The following is a 19,128-nucleotide window of genomic DNA, read 5'->3' as shown; positions in this document are numbered from 1 at the left end:
TTGTTTTGGTTTGGAGTTTCTTTGGAAGTGGACTGAGACCCAACTTTTCCAATTGTTTGTCTCGCTTTCATCTGCCTCCAATTTTGAGTGCAACAGCCACATTTAAATATCCAGTCAACAACCAATGCATAGCGCCGATAAATCGTTACACTCAGATGTCACAATATGGAAGAAGAGATATGTGACTACTTATGTTTCACTTCACTTTCATGTTTTACTTTTCACAAGATGTAATATAAGTCTCTGGTGTCCCCAGAATGTGTCTGTGAAGTTTCAACTCAAAATACTCCACAGATCATTTATTATCGCTTGTCAAATTTGCCCCTATTTGGGTGTGAGCAAAAACACGCCGTTTTTGTGTGTGTCCCTTTAAATGCAAATGAGCTGCTGATCCCGCCTCTTTCCAGAAGAGGGCGGAGCTTTAACAGCTCAACAACAACAAAGCTGGAGAATCTCACGCAGCCAAAATGAGGATTGTCAGTAACGGTGTTCAGACCGGAGTCGATACTGATGGAGAGACTTACAACTTTTAGAATGAAACTAGACGTTTCTGAATGGTTAATGGATAAATTTATGTAGTTGCTGTGGAGTTGATTCAACTCATCCACTAGCATGTGTCGGCATGTTAAACTTTTGTGCAAATCCAGTGTTGAATTGACCCTCGTTTGTGAAGCAGTCCGGCGTAAAATGACGGCATGATAACAACACTCTACTACAACAACTCTTCCTCTTCTCTAAAGCAGCCCAACATGGCCTCACCCCCTTTGTTGCGTGTTCTCGGGGCGGGGTTTATGTAAATCTTTAGGGTTAGTGATGTCACCAACCCAGGAAGAAGCTCATTGTAGTTCTTACCAGCCGTTTGCTGTAGTCCTTAAAAAGCAATTTCTGTCAAAGAAAATATCTCCCTTTGCATTGAACTTTGAGCGTCGTTACTTTGCAGATGTTGTTTATGCTCAAACAGCAAAAAAAAGGTGAAATCATAATTAACCACCCCTTTAAAATGAAAGCCCTATATTGTACAAAGAGGTTTTCATTCTTTGTGTCTGAAACCCCATTAGTGAACCACAGTAACAGAGCAACTGATCCAGAATTTGTTTTAATGGATCCAAACATGCCAAATGTGAACTCACCATAAAAGTGCATCAATACAAAGTACGATAATGAGCCAGAGATGTTCAACGGACACTCCAATCCCATGAAACTATGGGAGGCTTCTTTGCGAATTTTTGCATAGAATGATGTAGGATAATTAACATGTGTTGACAAATATAGCACAGGAAATTTAGTTGATGTTATAGTAGATAATTGTTTCCCCCTATGATTGTAGTGCTTGTGATGTGGCTGTTGAAGACCCGGCTTTCATTTAGCTCTGACTCGACCTTCTTCTTGATGGAGGGGTGAGAGGGGGACACTCGTGGGTAACTGGGGCGTGAGACCGTTTCCCTCTTAAGTAGAGCATTCACGCTGCCTCAATTATGGTTGCCATAGGAATGCCCTTAGAGTATAAAAGATGTTGGCTGGGGCAAAATCATAGGGTTATGCAAAAATAGTAGTCTTGTGTGACCCAGAAGGGGTGAATTAGTACTTGGCTAGTAATTAGGGTCTTTGGGATCACCCTAAATTGCTAACAAACGATAGAGGCCTTGCTTAGTAACGTTTGAACTCTTTTTTTTTTTTTTTTTTTTTTTATGGTTGACATTTGAACTTGAGGATGTAAGGAAAGAACGCAGACATGAAAAGTGTATAGTTCTGTTATGCATGCCCTTGACATCCACCCAGAACAGTGTATGATATTAGCGTAATGATGGTTAAAGGTTCTGCCTCCTCCTTTCCCTGAAGACGGCATTAATAATTTGCTGCACCTCCTTTTAATTTGTTTTCTGTTGAGCACATGCTCCAGACATGTAGAGCGGTGGCTTTCACACAAGAGACAAACTTGTGTTGTGTACCCATCCATTATCCATGATCCGTTATACTGATACATATCTGGTTTACACCCAACTGTTTACCTTCACTTGAGACATAACCAGCTGTGTTTACATGAATAGGCATGATGGGTATTTTGACATAATTGCGTATGCATTCAATAGGGCTGGGACAATATATTGATGCATCGCGAATCGAGAAATGATTCTGGATCGATTCTGAGATTTCTGAATGCATCGCGATTCTCTCTCGAATCGATTCTGAGCTTAGTTTTTAACAGCAGATGGCGCTGCATGCTTCAGAAACAGCCGTACTCTGCTTGCTTCCAATTCCTTACACACACCACTTGAACTTTCTATAAAGTAAAGTTCAAAAAGGTTAAAGCAAATTACAAGGGTGTTTGCAGTGGGCTGTTTACATTAATTTCGCATCATAAAAGCATTCTGAGGTGCAAATACAATCTCAAACTCAGCCGAATGCACAAGCGCTCTTCATGAGCATTTGGGTGTGCAGATAAAAACTAGCCTAGAGCGCCATCTGCTGTTAAAAACTAAGCTCAGAATCGATTCGAGAGAGAATCGTGATGCATTCAAAATATGAGAATCAATCCACAAATTGCGATGCATCAATATATTGTCCCAGCCCTAGTATTTGACCATTCAAGCGCAATAAGACGTGATGGAGAACAGAATTCGCTATCACGTGCTGAGAGGCGCTGCTTTTTGTGCACGTGCTTAAGCTGTGTGTCAGTCAGCGCATGCACCATATTGAGTTCTCTTTCGCTGATTATTGTGCTTGATAACACTTTTTAATATTAAGCACATCCCAAATACGCGATCGCCTTGGGCAGCTTTCTGTGCGCGCACTTTGGCTGTGTGCCAGTCAGCACAAGCACTGCATTGAGTTCCTTTTCAGGATATATTGCACATATAACTTTTTAACATCAAGCACGTCCACTCTTTATATTCTCATTTGTGCATTTCATCACTTTGATGTGTCAGTAGTGCTATATATTTACATACTGCGATATAAACGATACAGCAAAATCTCTAGCGATAGACCTTTTATATTATGGTAATGATATATATTTTCATACTGCTCAGCCATAGAAAGTATCTAACATCAGCAGTGTAAAGCTTGCGTGGGTGTGTTCAGATACCCCTTTGTGTTGTGCTAAAAGTCCTAGGATAAGACGGCTTTTGTCTATTGTATGTAATGGGGCAGCATGCCATCATTGTATTATGGAGGGGATGTTGTGATTGACAGAGAAAGGGAGACATCTGCACAGTTGAACGGCAGCTGACAGTGACTGCAGAGATCAGGGGTATAACGGTTTGAATTATTCACAGTTCGGTCTTTATCACGGTTTAACAGTCACGGTTTCGATGCGGTTTGGTATGTGCTATGTTCAGGGAAAAAGGACAACTGTCAAATAAAATAAATAAAATAAGAACAAATAATCAAACTACCAGCAAACGCACAAATAAATACAGTAGAGCAAAGATGCAAATAAAATGTGCTTTTCAGGAGTTTCAGGTAGCTAACAGTAGTTTTCAGGTACAGAAATTGAATAAAGTAGCTAATCAGGTGTAAAACAACATTGCATATAATCTTCACTGTATAAATTAAATAAAGATTATTAATTAAGTTATAAAAGCTATTCAGTCAAGAGCAGTCAGTGATTTCCTTGTCTTTTGTTGTTTGATTAACATTAAAAACACATACAGACAGGAGGAATATTAGGCTACTGTCACTTTAAGACATAATCCAGTACACTGATACTGAAACATAGACTATAAAAAAAAAAAAAACCACATGCATTCTTTCTCGAGTGTTTAAGTTCACAGAAGACATACCCTACTGTGTTTGCTAGGATACTTGACAAGAGGGGCATGTTGACACTATTTTTGTGTGTATTTGTCCGTTCAAGCGCAAGACTTGAAAAAGAACTCTGTATTTGCACACTGTACAAATCAGATCGCAAAACCTCCCTGCTACAACCTAAATCATTATAATCCTGAGAGAGATTGTAATGTGTTTTGGCCTTTTAGATGATATTGTACTTCTCGATTTTCATTCTTTCTGATGGTTTCTGCAGTATGTTTTGTGAATGTGAATCGTTTGAGTTTTTAATGCTGTAAAATGCTGAATAGAAAGCCAAATCCTCTGAAACCTGATGAATCTTGCATTTATTGCCGTTTGTACTTCCCCTTCCATATTTATGATTGTTTTCTCAGGCTAAACTGCTGAAGGTTGAAGAATAAGAGAGAGTCTAATCTTGTGTAGTACAGTATTTTTGTCATGACTGTGAACATGCTTACCAGTGGAAAGAGACGGAAATACATTGGCTGTGTTATTATTTCTCTGAAGTCCCTTTTGTAAATTAATAAAATAGAGAAAAAGACTTCATTCAGCACAGAAAAGTCCAGACTCTGGTTTATAGCTCCCTGGAGTACTTGGAAGAGATGAAGCCAAGTAAGCTTGGCTCTCTGACTCTCTGGCTTCATAGCCTGATATATTGTTTATTACTTTGGGTTACTGGATTGTGTGTGTGAGTAAGAGAAACAGTCCAAGTGAGAAATGAAAATGTCATGCACTCACACTTTATTCCCAGGGTCTTCATAGATGTTCATAGAGAACCAATAAAGAAAGCACAAATATTTTTAAGAGCAATTATTATTATGCCCTTTAAAACATAAATGTCAAGATTACTCCTGTGGATTGCTTTAAGTCAGTAGTTCTAACTAGATCACAGAACTAAAATTGTTTATTGTATATGAAAGCAAAAGAGTCTTAAGAATCAGAAATTGAATTGTATTAATATTATGGCTCTGTTTACACCTGGTATTAAGATGCATTTTCGTCAATCCTAAAACGTTTTGAGCTTGTCCACTTTTGAGCACTTTCAGAGGTAGTCGAAAACAGTTTTGACCGGATTGCTTTTGTAGTGTAAATGCTCATGTGGATCAAATGCATTCGAAACGCCACAAAAGACTGTCTACTCTCCACATTCTGACTTGATGTGTAAACATTATGGGAAGTGTGCTAGTCAGACGGGATATAAACTTTGTCAGCTGAAGACCCAAGTTTGGTTTGAAGATTAAAAATGTACCAAGCACAATGTTCTCTCACCATTCCTGATTTCTAACACGCACTCACAGCGTTCAGCCGGTCTTGCGAATGTCAGAGCAGAAGTGACCTCCGGTCATGTTCATATGCAAATTGCATGAGCTTTTTTTTGTCCGTTAAGGCCCCGGTATACTTCAAACGAAATCGAAGAAAGAACTGATGTGACGTCATTTCGAACAAAATCAGGCCAAAACGAAGTTCGTTTTGTGTTCTTTTTGGAAGTTCGAAACGGCTTGCCAAAGCGAACTTTCAGGAAAAGTTCGTTCCAGCAGCAAAAAACCTTCGTACTACCATTGGTCAGTGACGATAACGTAACAGGAGGTGTGCGCTGAGGCTCCGTCTTCACTCGCGTGGACTGCGTCTCTGACTCATTTGATCTGTTGAGTTCAGTGAGGTAAGATCTCCGCGGGTGAAAACATGAAACTAGATAGCCGCTTTATAGTACAAAATGAAGTTGTGCTTGTAAAAAAAAATGAGGCACTAACACAGTTTTTCATGTTTGATACTGTAAAGCTGCTTGATTTTAAGCAATCCATTGAATAAAGTGCTATATGAAGACGTGACGTGACTGGAGTGCTACTTTGCAGAGCTCGTGCTAACATTCCCATGCTTTTAATGATTAGACGCTTTTCTTATGCTTTCTATAATGAATACTTACTGTTTTCTCATTTTTGTTGTTTATTTTGTTACTTGGAAGAAAGTGCACGGCACATGTTTACATATTCATCTAAACGTCGCTCTCAGCAGTGTGGGCGGCGTCAGATGTTCGTTTACAGTATATCGCTGCTCACGCATTTCGAACTTCGTTTTTACCCCTAAACGAAGAACGAAAAAGAAGTTCGTTTGAAGTATACAGCATTGAAGCATTTGGACTAAAAGTTCTGAAAAAGCCCAATGGAAGGCTTATGTCTATGTTAATATATTTCATAAATGGAACTGAAACTAATCAACCACCCCAGAATACCTATACTAGGTATGCAGCTGTGATTTATAGAACGGTTGTTTCCACTTTATATCAGCGAGAGATTAGACATTACACCTGCTGACTATTTTTAACGATGTGCAGATGGAAACTCTCTAATTATCTTTTGTCATGTTTAAAACCGATCAGAACTGTTGTTCTTCATTTCTCTCAGTGTTGATGATATTTCCTCTCTTTTACAGAGCAGCAGTCATGGGGAAAGGATGCATTGCCGCCACCAAGTACTTCCTGTTCTTGTTCAACCTCCTCTTCTTTGTAAGTGTACACACTCCTACACCTTTATTCCCTGTCTCAGCAGGAACTCTGCCCTTGAGCTCAGCTCATTAACCATGCGGCCCCCTGTCATTAGCTCTGGTCTTCAGGTCGACCAGGGTTTGACATTAACACCCACCAAATGCGGGTGGATTTCAGCATTGGCGTGTAACGCTGTCACTCCTACTAGCCACTTTGGCAGGTTAAATTTTATGTATAATATATATACATTTTTCAAATGTAGTCTTTTAAAAAAAGTCATTAAGTGCACTGTAGTGTTGTCAAAAATATAGATTTTTCGATACATATTGATACTGAAAGCGTCCAATACTCAGTTTCTGCAGAATAGACACACGATAGTAGCTGTGCTTTTTTGCTCTCTCATCTCTTGAACAGTGAGTTGACACACAAACCCTCCTCCCCTCACTCACTCGTTTCATTTGCTCCGGATGAATATTGTTGGTGTTACAGGGCTTGAATTTCGGCGTGGGATTGCGCATAATTTAACTCATTCACACAGATTTTGTGCTCACACCCAAAGTGTACACACATAAAGCCGCCTCTCAGTGCTAAATTGTTCTTTTTCACTGCTTATTTTGCTTAAACAGTCAAATATATCTTGGTGAGTCTTCACATAAACACAGTCAGTTAGGTTTTAAGTGAACGTAAACAGTTGAGAAAGAAAGCGCATGTGTAACAGTATAATTGATCCATGTGTCAGGTCTTAAAGTGACAGCAGCAGCCTAATATACCTGCTGCCAAATTATGAGATAATATTAATAATAACAGTTTTTCACCATTGTATTGTTGTCAAAATTGTGGCCAGTGAAAATGCTGAGTGGATAGTAACTTTGGAAAACCACTATCCACAGTGGCTGTGAGCAAAAAAGTTAATGTCAGTCCTTGAGGTCGACCATGAGACAATGCAGGTTGAAACGGAGGTTACTATTGAGAGTGGAATATTGAAAACGCAGCCTTTTGGGAAATCTGGAAGAAAATGTAAATATTTATGTATAAAGATGTTTCTGACCACTGATGCTTATAAAAACGCTTTATGCATAAACTTCAATTTATGCCAAAATTATCTAAAAGAAATGCAGAAAAATAGACTGCTCAAATTATCATTCTATGGCAGTTGTCATTAATAACAAACATTGTTGGAACTAAAAGTATGCCTTTTGAAGAAAGAATGTGATGTTTTAATGAATGTTAAGATGTTTCAGGTTACTTTTTATTTATTTGGAAGTATTTGTAGCTGTTTTTATTAGGGATGCACCGATGTGTCGTCCAATAATCGGTCGATATTTATCCCTAATAAATTGGGCTAGGGTTACCAGCTACAAATACTTCCAAATATAAATAAAAAGTAATTATTTCCATTAGCACAGATCAAATCTGATTATATCCTGTCAATCAAAAGGAAGTGGCAAATGTGTCAGACTACAACTCATACTGTGTGGGAAGAAAATGTCTCTTGTGTTAAATTTAGGGCTGTGACAAAAAAAATTGTGACCTTAAAGCAGGCTCTATTTGACCCTATGAATCCCCTGTAGTTCAGGGTCTCCAGGTCTTGGGGTTTTCACTACACTAAACATTATTTGTAGCACACTTCCTATCCATTTATCACAAAGAGCTTTGTGCTTTGTTACTTCTGATAAGAAACAAAGTCTCATCTTTCAAATTCTGCCCATTTTATCATGAAATCCAAACAATAAATTGTGTTTTGACGCTCTTAAATGTGATGTGACGGATCGCTGTAGTGTCTCGTTCAAGCAGCAGCGCGGAGCTCAACTCTTTTCTTCCACTTTAATACAAGTTATAGCACAAAAAAATATGCCTGGGCATAGAAAGGTATGTTGAAAGATACAATACAACAATTTGTTATATATAATATTGTTAATTTTTTGCACTCTTTCAGACTATTTATTGATGTAGAAGTGTATTTTGTTTTGTATGTAAGGAGGGAGTGAAACTGCAAAAAATACAGTGTTTCAGTTCAGTGCTGTTATAACTGTCAAAAACAACAAAATAAAACTATAAATAAATATCAGTTCTATATATTGGTTATTGGGCACATAAACATGCAAATAATTGGTATCGGTTTTAAAAAATCAATATCGGTCAATCATCAATAAAACGAACATGAAAACAATGTCACTTAATGTTGCATTTACCTCAGGAAAGTTATCTAATGTCCATTAGTTAGCTATAAAAACACTAGAAATTAGCTTATTTACTGTAAATTTGTATATATATATATATATATATAATATATATATATGTAATATAATATAATATTTTATATATATATATATAATATTATAAATAAATTTGTCAAAGACAACAGAGTTTATGTTTATGTCTAGTTTATGTGCGACTGAGTTGTATACAGACATTTCAGTTTTTATTTGTGTGATTATTATATCTGAAAATAAATAAGTTAAATATAATAGTTTGGGCTCTTTTGTTCATTTTAACCTCTAATATAATAGTAATGTACCAAATTGTTTACAGCGTTAGTTGGGAGAGATTTTTTTCCTTAAGAAAATCAAACTCTATCGGTATTGGCAGATATCATTCTGAATAATCGGCTATCGGTATCGGCTGACAAATGTAGTATCGGTACTTGTTTTTTTTTTCTATTTAATTAGAGGAGAAATAAAAAATATATATATATTTGACGTGTCATTTATAAAAAAAGTACATTATTAAAATACTAAATACTATTATTATACGATTAAAATACTAATATTAAAGACATTTTAAAAAGTATACAAAAATTATGATTTATATATATATATATATATATATATAATATATATATATGTGTGTATGTATTTGTGTTATTTTTGGGCAAAAACAAAAATACCCAGAGCAGTGTGATATTTTGGAAAGCCCTGTTAGGAAATAGTTTAAGCTTGATGAGGAAGCAGGGCTTTTCTCTCGGTTGCATTTCTACAACCTTCAGCTAGACATGTTATAAGGTCAAAGGCTAATGAAAAGTGTGTGTGTCTCTCTGATTCTCCCTCCGGAAGGCCCTTTAATTGTACAGTAGCCTGGTGTTTTACTGCTTCCTTCTCCACAGTGGCATAGAGGACAACTCTCAGTTGTCGAAGCCACAGACGCCAGACTGACACAGAGGAACTGCCCCCTGACAAGAGGAAATTAAACTTCTCTGATTCAGTTCATTTAGAGGACACCTTGGATCCATTAGTTTTGAACTTTGTGGCTGGAATGCATGAAAACTCATTTCAGTGGAGAGTTACTGTCTCTCTTTAGCAGTTATCTGGGGTATGTTAATGGCAACACAGTGTTCTCATCCACAATCCAGTCACAGTTCAAACTAAGATCAGCTGTGAGGAACCAAATGGGTCCAGAAGGAGACGAACACACATATGCAACATGTTCTTTGTGTTTATTCATGCCTGTTTCTTTTGCCCTGTAGATTTTTGGAGCTGTAATCATGGGCTTTGGATTATGGGTCATGCTGGATAATCAGAGTTTTATCACGGTTTTACGTAAGTACAAAAATGTAACATCATTTACTGTTCTTATGTATGTAATGGTTTCCCTGAGAATATGTCTAATTAAAACCGGTGATATCTCAGGATTTGTGATGGTAACATGAGAAATTCTTTTTCTCATAGTTTTGCATCAGTACTTTAGGTCTATTGCAGCAATTTTAAGCAGCAAATCATCATATAAGAATGATTTCTGAAGGATCATGTGACACTGAAGACTGGAGTAATTCAGCTTTGATCACAGGAATAAATTACATTTTAAAATCTATTTAAAAAGAAATCAGTTATTTTAAATTTCAAAAATATATCACAATATTGCTGTTTTTACTGTATTTTTGATCAAATAAATGCAGCCTTGGTGAGCAGAAGAGACATTTTAAAAATCGTATCGACCTCAAAATTTTGGATGTTAGTGTATATCCTCTTTTTATGTCCTTTTGTCTGACAGACGGTTAACCGTATTCATTGAGTCAGAGCAATGCGTTGCCAGTTACACATATTTCTGTCTTCACTCTTAAATTCAAACGGGTGTTTATTTGATATACATGGGAACGCACAGTAAAAGCAGCTGTTATTCGTGCGCTTGGCGTGGGGACTTTTCATTTTTTTGCCATTAACCAAGTTTTCCACAAACCCCCCTCCCACACTGCACTCTCAGTGTTTATACACACACACATGCGGCCGCACAGATGTTAAGTAAACCATCTGATGCTCACTTAAACTGAGAGCGAAAGTTCGTAAAATAAGGGAAGAGAGATATTAAATATTAAATGAATGATATAAAAAAAAGCCAAAGAGATTAAACGTACATGATTTGTGGCGAATCATACTCATACCCATACCGCCTCTGTATGGACAGCCAAAGCCACTAAGACTCCATACTGAAAGAGAGTGGAACATAAAAACGAGGGTGGAAAACTAGCGTAAATCATCCTGACATGTTATTAATGCTTCCAAACTTCTCAGCACTGATTTGAGCAATGCTTTACCAAAGACCTTAGATATACAAAGCTATTTCTACCATTCGTAGTAATATATGCACTCATATTACTACGAATGGTAGAAAGTGCAGTGCGCAATATGGCGGAATACGTCCCGCCTTACAAATGAAAGAGCCAATCGCTGATTGATCAAGTCATTGAATCACTGCAGCTGCCGTTAGTCAGTTGGTGCTTTCAAAATTGCATACTGTCTGAGTAGTTACTACATTTGAATTTGAACTTACTTTGCGACTGTTAAAAAGTACTTTCTTTATAGTATGAATGTGTGTCTTATGAATGTATCTGGACGTATCAGTTCAGCATCAGAATCTCGCCGAAAGTAGTTGGTCATCCGGGTACTTTTCGCCTACTTTTTTTCAAATACGATGTATTTCGGACATACTTCTCTGGTGGCATACAGTTTTTCGCATGCTATATAGTAGGGCTGGGCGATATATCGCATGCGATTGTCATGCGCATTTCGTCAGTAAAGCCAGTTCCCTGATTACCGCTAAATCTCCAGTATCGCGTTCATTATCGAAGGCAATTCATCTGCGATAATGAATGCGATATTGCGTAGCTTGTCAGTGATCTACAGTTCTGTCTATTAAATGCTGCTCCATTTGAAAGCAGGTGATGGCGATTTAGCGGTAAGCAGGGAACCGGCTTTACTGACGAAATGCACGTGACAATCACATGCAATATATCGCCCAGCCCTACTATATAGTAGGGTAGTATTCGCTTTCAGATGCAGCGAGTGTTTAGAGTTGTGTGCCTATGACATTGGCTGGTCTAGCCTAAAAATATGCTTTTTTTTAATGCTATTTGAGGACAAGAAAGTAAAATTATGAGACAATTGCTATCAGAATTGATTTGTGATTTAAAATATGAAATTTAATCGTAAGCTTGGTGAACAGCTTTGGAGAAATTGATGTTTCCCCATTTAAAATGATAGGAGCCGCACCTCCATGACTGAAATTGCTGCCCGAAAGTTGTTTCAAAGATGGCCACTGAGTGAAATTACTTGGCTTAAAGGGACTTTGGCTTTAATTTACTCACCCTCATGTCATTTCAAACCTACATGCCTGTTCCTCTTTAAAACAAAGTTGTCATTGTTTGTGTGTGTCAAAGCAATGAAAGTTAATGGGCACCTGTTTGGTTACCAACATTTTTCAAAATATCTTATTTTTTGTTCCATACAAGAAAGAAAGAGTGATGTGATGGTGAGTAAATGACAGATTTTTCATTTGTTGGTGAACTATCCCTTTAAGGTTTTTTACACACCTTTGCTAAAGAAATCTTCATTTCAGAATTGAAGTCCAGTGTTTGAAAATAGACATTAAAATTAAATATTTTCTTAAGACCAAGCCAAATTCCCTCAGTCAAGATCATGGTGGTTTAGAGAAGTTTATATATAGCACATGCTCGGTTAAACAAATTACCACAGGGGAATATTTATGTGAAGCTGACAAGCTCTAAAATTGTTTGGCAAGCTGGTCACATGGCCATCCTTTCCAGTCAATTTGTCTCTCCAGATATCACGGCGCTGGAGTGTCTGTTATCATGACCATTTTTGGAAACATTGTTCTTCTGTTTCAGCTGTTCCTCTGGAGATGGTAGGGAATATCTTAGGATATCCTCATACTTAGGGACCCTCAATGCTAACACATGGTCCTGTGGTCCTCTGTTTTACTGTATAAGTCCATTGGTGGTCTCTCCCACACTGTGCTGCTCGAGGAGGAGTTTGTTTGTTGACTTTGTTAGTCTGTGTTTTAGAGCTCTATTAAGCACAGAAATAACGGGAAGGTGTGTTCTCTGATCTCGGCTGTATTTTCTTCCCTTCCTCCCAGTTTGTTTTTTATAGACTTCCACAGAACTGCTCGGCTGTAAAAGAGAGTCTTGGGAACTTTATACATATTATTGTGATCTCATCCATATTTTTCACATAAAGGATTTACTTCCTTTTCAAATAACTCATTCATTTGTGCAATGAAGTTATACAGCAATAGTAGGCTGTAACGCAATACAAGAACATGTCACAACATGAGTCTGTGTTTGGTTGTTTGGAGCCTCTGAGGTTTGTATGTACATTTTCAATTGAGTGCAAGGTTCTAAAGTTGTACATGTTTGGGTGTGTTTACATTTGTAGTTAGCTTCTCTTGGTTTATTTGGTTTGGACCAAAAAAGAAAATTATACATTTAGTCTTGTTGTGCTTAGCATTCATGCATTGTCTTTTTTAACACTGAACCTAAAGATACAAAACAAAAGGTGTAAGGATAAGGATAAGTTCACAACCTTATTGGACAGCTTTTATGATGTAGGCCTATATTTTGCAACAGAAGTCACAGAACAACCAAAACAATACTATGTTAAATGCGCTTGTTGTATGTGGCTACATATGGTGTTAATTTTACCAGCTTAGAACTCGCAGTTAAAGGTGCCCTAGAATCAAAAATTGAATTTACCTCGGCATAGTTGAATAACAAGAGTTCAGTACATGGAAATTACATACAGTGAGTTTCAAACACCATTGCTTCCTCCTTCTTATATAAATCTCATTTGTTTAAAAGACCTCTAAAAAAACGGCGAATCTCAACATGACACCGATTGTTACATAACAGTCGGGATCATTAATATGTACGCCCCCAATATTTGCATATGCCAGCTCATGTTCAAGGCATTAGACAAGGGCAGCCAGTATTAACGTCTGGATCTGTGCACAGCTGAATCATCAGACTAGGTAAGCAAGCAAGGACAATAGCGAAAAATGGCAGATGGAGCAATAATAACTGACACGATCCATGATATCATGATATTTTTAGTGATATTTGTAAATTGTCTTTCTAAATGTTTCGTTAGCATGTAGCTAATGTACTGTTAAATGAGGTTAAAGTTACCATTGTTTCTTATTGTATTCACGGAGACAAGAGCCGTCATTATTTTCATTATTAAACACTTGCAGTCTGTATAATTCATAAACACAACTTCATTCTTTATAAATCTCTCCATCAGTGTAGCATTAGCCCGTTAGCTACGGAGCACAGCCTCAAACTCATTCAGAATCAAATGTAAACATCCCAATAAATACTATACTCACATGATCCGAAGCATACATGCAGTATGCATAACGAACATCTTGTAAAGATCCATTTGAGGGTTATATTAGCTGTGTGAACTTTGTTTATGCACTGTATTATAGTCGAGAGCTCGGGGGCGGGGAGCACAAGATTTAAAGGGGCCGCAGCCTGAATCGGTGCATAGTTAATGATGCCCCAAAATAGGCAGTTAAAAAAATGTATTAAAAAAAATCTATGGGGTATTTTGAGCTGAAACTTCACAGACACATTCAGGGGACACCTTAGACTTACATTACATCTTGTGAAACAACGTTCTAGGGCACCTTTAAAACAGCTGCAGGAATTCCTCTGTTAAAGGGTTAGTTCACCCAAAACTGAAAATTCTGTCATTAATAACTCACCCTCATGTCTACTCAAGACTTCTTCGGAACATAAATGAAGATCTTTTTGAGGAACTCTATGTCTCTTCTTTAACGGCCCATGCAACTACCGATTTGAAACTTTAAAAAGGTCTTAAAGAAATCTCAAAACTAATCCATATGAATTGAGCGGTTTAGTCTAATTTTTATGAAGAGACTCGATCACTTTATATGATGAACAGAATGAATTTAGGCTTTAATTCACATATAAACATTGATCAGCGAACATAAACTGAAACTCAACCAAACATGCTTGATGCGTGAGAACAAACAAAGCTCAAATGTGCTGCGTAACACATGAGAATGAACCTCATTGGTTCTCACACGTCATGTGAACATGCTTGAGCTTCCGTTTACCACAACTTATGTGTTCATTGATGAATGTTTTTGTAAATAAAATGTTTATGTTCATCATATAAAGCAATCAAGTCTCTTCAGAAAATTAAGACTAAACCGCTCAATTCATATGGATTAGTTTTACGATGTGTAGCTGTCAATGGAGGGACAGAAATCTCTCAGATTTCATTAATATCTTCATTTGTGTTCTGAAGATGAACAAAAGTCTTACTTACAGGTTTGGAATGACATGAGGTAAGTAATTAATGACAGAATTTTCATTTTGGGTGAACTATCCCTTCAAGCACACGTACAAAGATATGCTGCAAGGAAACTGTAGTTCAATCTACTCCTGTAATGGGCAACATAGATTCATAGATGTGTGGCATCACATCCTGCTTTTGGTTCATTTAGATGTCCGTGTACGTTCATGTATGTCAAACCACACCAGAGTTTAACTGGAAGACTGAGACCCATCTTTTCAGTTTGGTCACAAGGGTTCGTACAACTGCGTTCACACTTATTCAATCACTTAATTTAACCAAAGTGTGAACACACCCTTAAATGCAATAAAACAATAAATACTTATCCTTTAAAGTTAATGACAAAAAATTATATTGTTTTGTTATATTTTCTATGTCATATCATGTATATGGTGCTTGAAAGGGTCTAAGATTATTTTTCCAGTGGAAAACGCCACTGGGACTGGATTTCTGCCGATGTTACAGGGGTGTTTGCCACAGTACCTTGAAACATCATAGCAACTAAGAGCAACACACATGGTCATGGAAACCTCAAATTTACCCTCAGACAGATGTTATGCGCTAGGCAGGAAGCATGTGTTTAGAAATGTGACGCAGAATTCTCGCTTGAGTCGAGAGGTAATCTACAGACATCTATTATTCTCGGTTTATAAAACAAAATGGTTATCTGTCACAAATGTGATGTCACAGTTTTGCTTTTAAGGTCATACAAGGGCAACATAACCTCATAGTTTTGTGAACTGCTGCACGTTTTGGATTAATTAGGACTGAAGATTGGAAGAAAGGCTGTTAATATCTTTCTATTTGGGCTGTCAATCAGTTAAAAAAAATAATTGCATGATATGCTGATAAATTATTCAAATAAAATGTACAGTATTTAAAGGGGACCCATTATGCAAGATGTAATCAATCACAAGAAGTCTCTGGTGTTCCCAGAATGTGTCTGTGAAGTTTCAGCTCAAAATACCCCGCAGATCATTTATTATAGCTTGTCAAATTTGCCCCTATTTGGGTGTGAGCAAAAGCACGCCGCTTGTGTGTGTCCCTTTAAATGCAAATGAGCTGCTGCTCCCACTTCTTTCCAGAAGAGGGCGGGGCTTTAACAGCTCACGCTTCGGTTGCTCAACAACAACAGATGGAGAATCTCATGCAGCCAAAATGAGGATTGTCAGTAACTGTGTTCAGCCTTACATGTACGGTGTAAGCCGTGTTTTCTGCCCACTGGCAACCCAGGGTGTTGAAATACTATTAGGTGAAATTGGCAGGGGGCGGAATCACATAGACCAAAACAAAAACAGACATTCCGACAAGGAACTCACATTTCAAAGTAGAATAACTGGCTGTTGCATTGTTTTTTATCGTTTCCTAAATCTCTGAAAACATATTATGGTATTTTTATGCTTTAGGACATTCAAAAAATTACAAACAGCACTTAAAAAAAAAAATGTATACCATCAAATGAAATTACAAAAAAAAATCTTCATTCAGTGGACTACCAGTAAAACTGATGATACATTTGGGACCAAAAATTATTCAGACACTCTGACCTTAAGTGTTATCTGACTTAATTAAGATTAATTCAGATTTAAAGCCCAGTTTAACTCTGAGATCTTGTCATATTTTATTACCATTTTTTTTAAACTATAGTGAATAAACTGTAATAATGAATGAAATGTTCAAGGCGTCTGAATAAATTCTGGATTGACTGTGTATAATAATATAATATAATATAATATAATATAATATAATATAATATAATATAATATTCACTTGTTTGTTCTGAGCAGTTAAACTGAGCTCTGTTCTTCAGAAAAATCCTGAAATTTCAGTTTTCAAGCATTTTTGCATATTTGAACCTTTTCCAGCAGTGACTGAATGATTTTGAGATTCATCTTTTCACACTGAGGACAACTGAGGGACTCAAACTCAACTATTAAAAAAGGTTCAAACATTCACTGATGCTCCAGAAGGAAACACGATGCATTAAGAGCCGGGGGGTGAAAACTTTTGAATTCAACTATCTTGGTAAATTGGTAAATTTTTCTGCCGGGAAACATGCAAGTATCTTCTGTTGGTTCAGAAGGGCAGTACTAAATGAAAAACAATGATATTTAAACAAAATAAGAAAAATTGTGACATCTTCATCTTGTTCAAAAGTTTTCACTCAACTCTTAATGCATTGTGTTTCCTTCTGGAGCATCAGTGAATGTTTGAACCTTTTTTAATAGTTGAGTTTGATTCCCTCAATTCTCCTCAGTGTGAAAACACAGATCTCAAAATCATATAGCCACTGCTGGAAAGGGTTCAAATTTGCAAAAATGCTTGAAAACTGATGAATCTGCAGGAGCTGGAGGATTTTTCTGAAGAACAGAGCTCAGTTTAACTGCTCAGGACAAACAAGAAACTCATGAACAACCATCACACAACACAAAAACAGTCGTGGATCATCAGGTAACCACACACAGTATTGAGAATCAATGCTTCACTTACTTATGAATGGGGTTATTTTAATAAATTCAGCTATTGTTTTGTCTTGTGAACTAAATGCAAACATCTTTTATGTAAAATATCTTACTCAGGACAGTACTAAATAAAAAAAATATGACATTTTGTATGATCGCTCTTATTTTATTTAAATTATTCACATTTTCACAGATTCTGCAAGTGGTACACACACACACACACACACACACACACACACACACACACACACACACACACACACACACACACACACACACACACACACACACACACACACACACACACATACAGTGGCAAGAACCACCATGTGAACCACTTGCAGAATCTGTGAAAATGTGAATAATTTATATAATATATATAATATTAATAATTAATTTATATATATATTAATTGAACTAAATCAACATGTTAAATTGACAGCCCTACTTTCTACACATGGTAGAGAAACAAATGTTTTTGTGGTGAAATCTAGGCAGGTTCTCGTGGTTATAGAAGACTTGATGGTTCTTCAGAGAACAAGCCACAAGCCACATGTCTTTGCCTTGTTTATTTTCTAAAGAATCCTCCTGAATGACTACGAGCAGCTAAACTGGTTTCTGCTTTGAATTGCAGGAGGGCCATGACTTTCCACTCCCTTGACTGCTAGTTTCATGTCTTTAATTACTCTAAAGCTATTGATATGTATGTAGCTAAGGATAGTAAGAACAACCTGCCACATGAGCACCACAGCTCAGCGTCAACTTTAATAAGAGATTGAGAAAAAATATATGATGACGAATTTTAAACCACTAAAATTATTATTTAAAAAAAAATTAAAAATATGCCGAACCACTTTAGAAGTGTAGAAGGTTTGCGGTGTTATGAGGGTGTTAGCCATACCAATAGTGTTGATAGTGAGTTGGTTTGGCCATCTATTTATTTATTTTTTCATCAAATTAATTTAGATAAGGTTCTGAACATTGTTATTAGACAAAGAAAATTCAGTTTGCCTACGTCTGGGTCACAATAAGACCTGCATCCATTGTTTAAAAATGTTGATATGGTGAAGTGCAATGACATGGTGATTATTGTTGCTTGCTGCACCAACAGCTTTTTTCAGGCAGTATTTTCCTGTCAAAGAGACCTTCCTCTGCACACATCTGAACTTGCTGCACTGAGTTGAAGAGCCTAAAGCAAGACTGATGTGTAGCTGCAGAAAAACTGTCTGCCACCGTCTAAAATCTGCCATGCATCTTCCCCTCCCCTTCCCTCACACCGTCCTCTGAACTCAGTTTCATTTTCAGCCTCTCTGCTCCTGTTGCTCTGAGTAGCAAAACACACATCTGCTGCATGACAGTTTAAATATTAGATTATGGCAGTTTTGCTAGTGAGGTTTTAATTGTTAAGTTTGTGTTGTAATATGAAATAATAATCACATAAGAGAAGTGATCTTGATTCATTCTCATCGTTTAAATATTTGAAGTTTCCTTTTTGCACTTTTTCCATCATGAAAATAGTTTTTTAAAGTCGACCTTGTCAGAGAGTGTGACTGTTGTCTTCTGTGTTTGTTGTCCATGCAGACGAGTCCTCCACAACGCTGAAAGTTGGAGCCTACATTTTGATTGGGATAGGATCATTGTCCATGATAATAGGTTTCCTGGGCTGCATCGGTGCCATTTATGAGGTCCGCTGCCTTCTTGGACTGGTAAGTAATTATAGAGAGTTTATAGTCTTTTATTACTTATATTTTCAATTTCAGTTTAATGTAATTTTTATTTC

General features: G+C 37.0%; 1 protein-coding gene across 2 annotated transcripts in view; it reads left to right on the top strand.

The window, feature by feature from the left end:
- The window catches only part of cd82b (CD82 molecule b), a 33,210-nt gene that overhangs the window by 2,296 nt on the left and 11,786 nt on the right, over positions 1-19,128 (top strand). The window contains exons 2-4 of one of the 2 annotated variants that reach the window (XM_067389429.1): positions 6,220-6,292; positions 9,735-9,807; positions 18,930-19,054. In XM_067389429.1, the coding sequence (XP_067245530.1) occupies positions 6,230-6,292; positions 9,735-9,807; positions 18,930-19,054 (261 nt within the window). In that variant the 5' untranslated portion in view covers positions 6,220-6,229. The remainder of the gene's footprint in view (positions 1-6,219; positions 6,293-9,734; positions 9,808-18,929; positions 19,055-19,128) is intronic. The other variant, XM_067389430.1, reaches the window with a different exon arrangement.

This window comes from Chanodichthys erythropterus, chromosome 7 (genome assembly GCF_024489055.1).
Source record: "Chanodichthys erythropterus isolate Z2021 chromosome 7, ASM2448905v1, whole genome shotgun sequence".
In the NCBI taxonomy this organism is placed as follows: Eukaryota; Metazoa; Chordata; class Actinopteri; order Cypriniformes; family Xenocyprididae; genus Chanodichthys; species Chanodichthys erythropterus.
The sequence above is the reverse complement of the archived record's forward strand: the minus strand, read 5'-3'. Positions and strand labels throughout refer to the sequence as shown.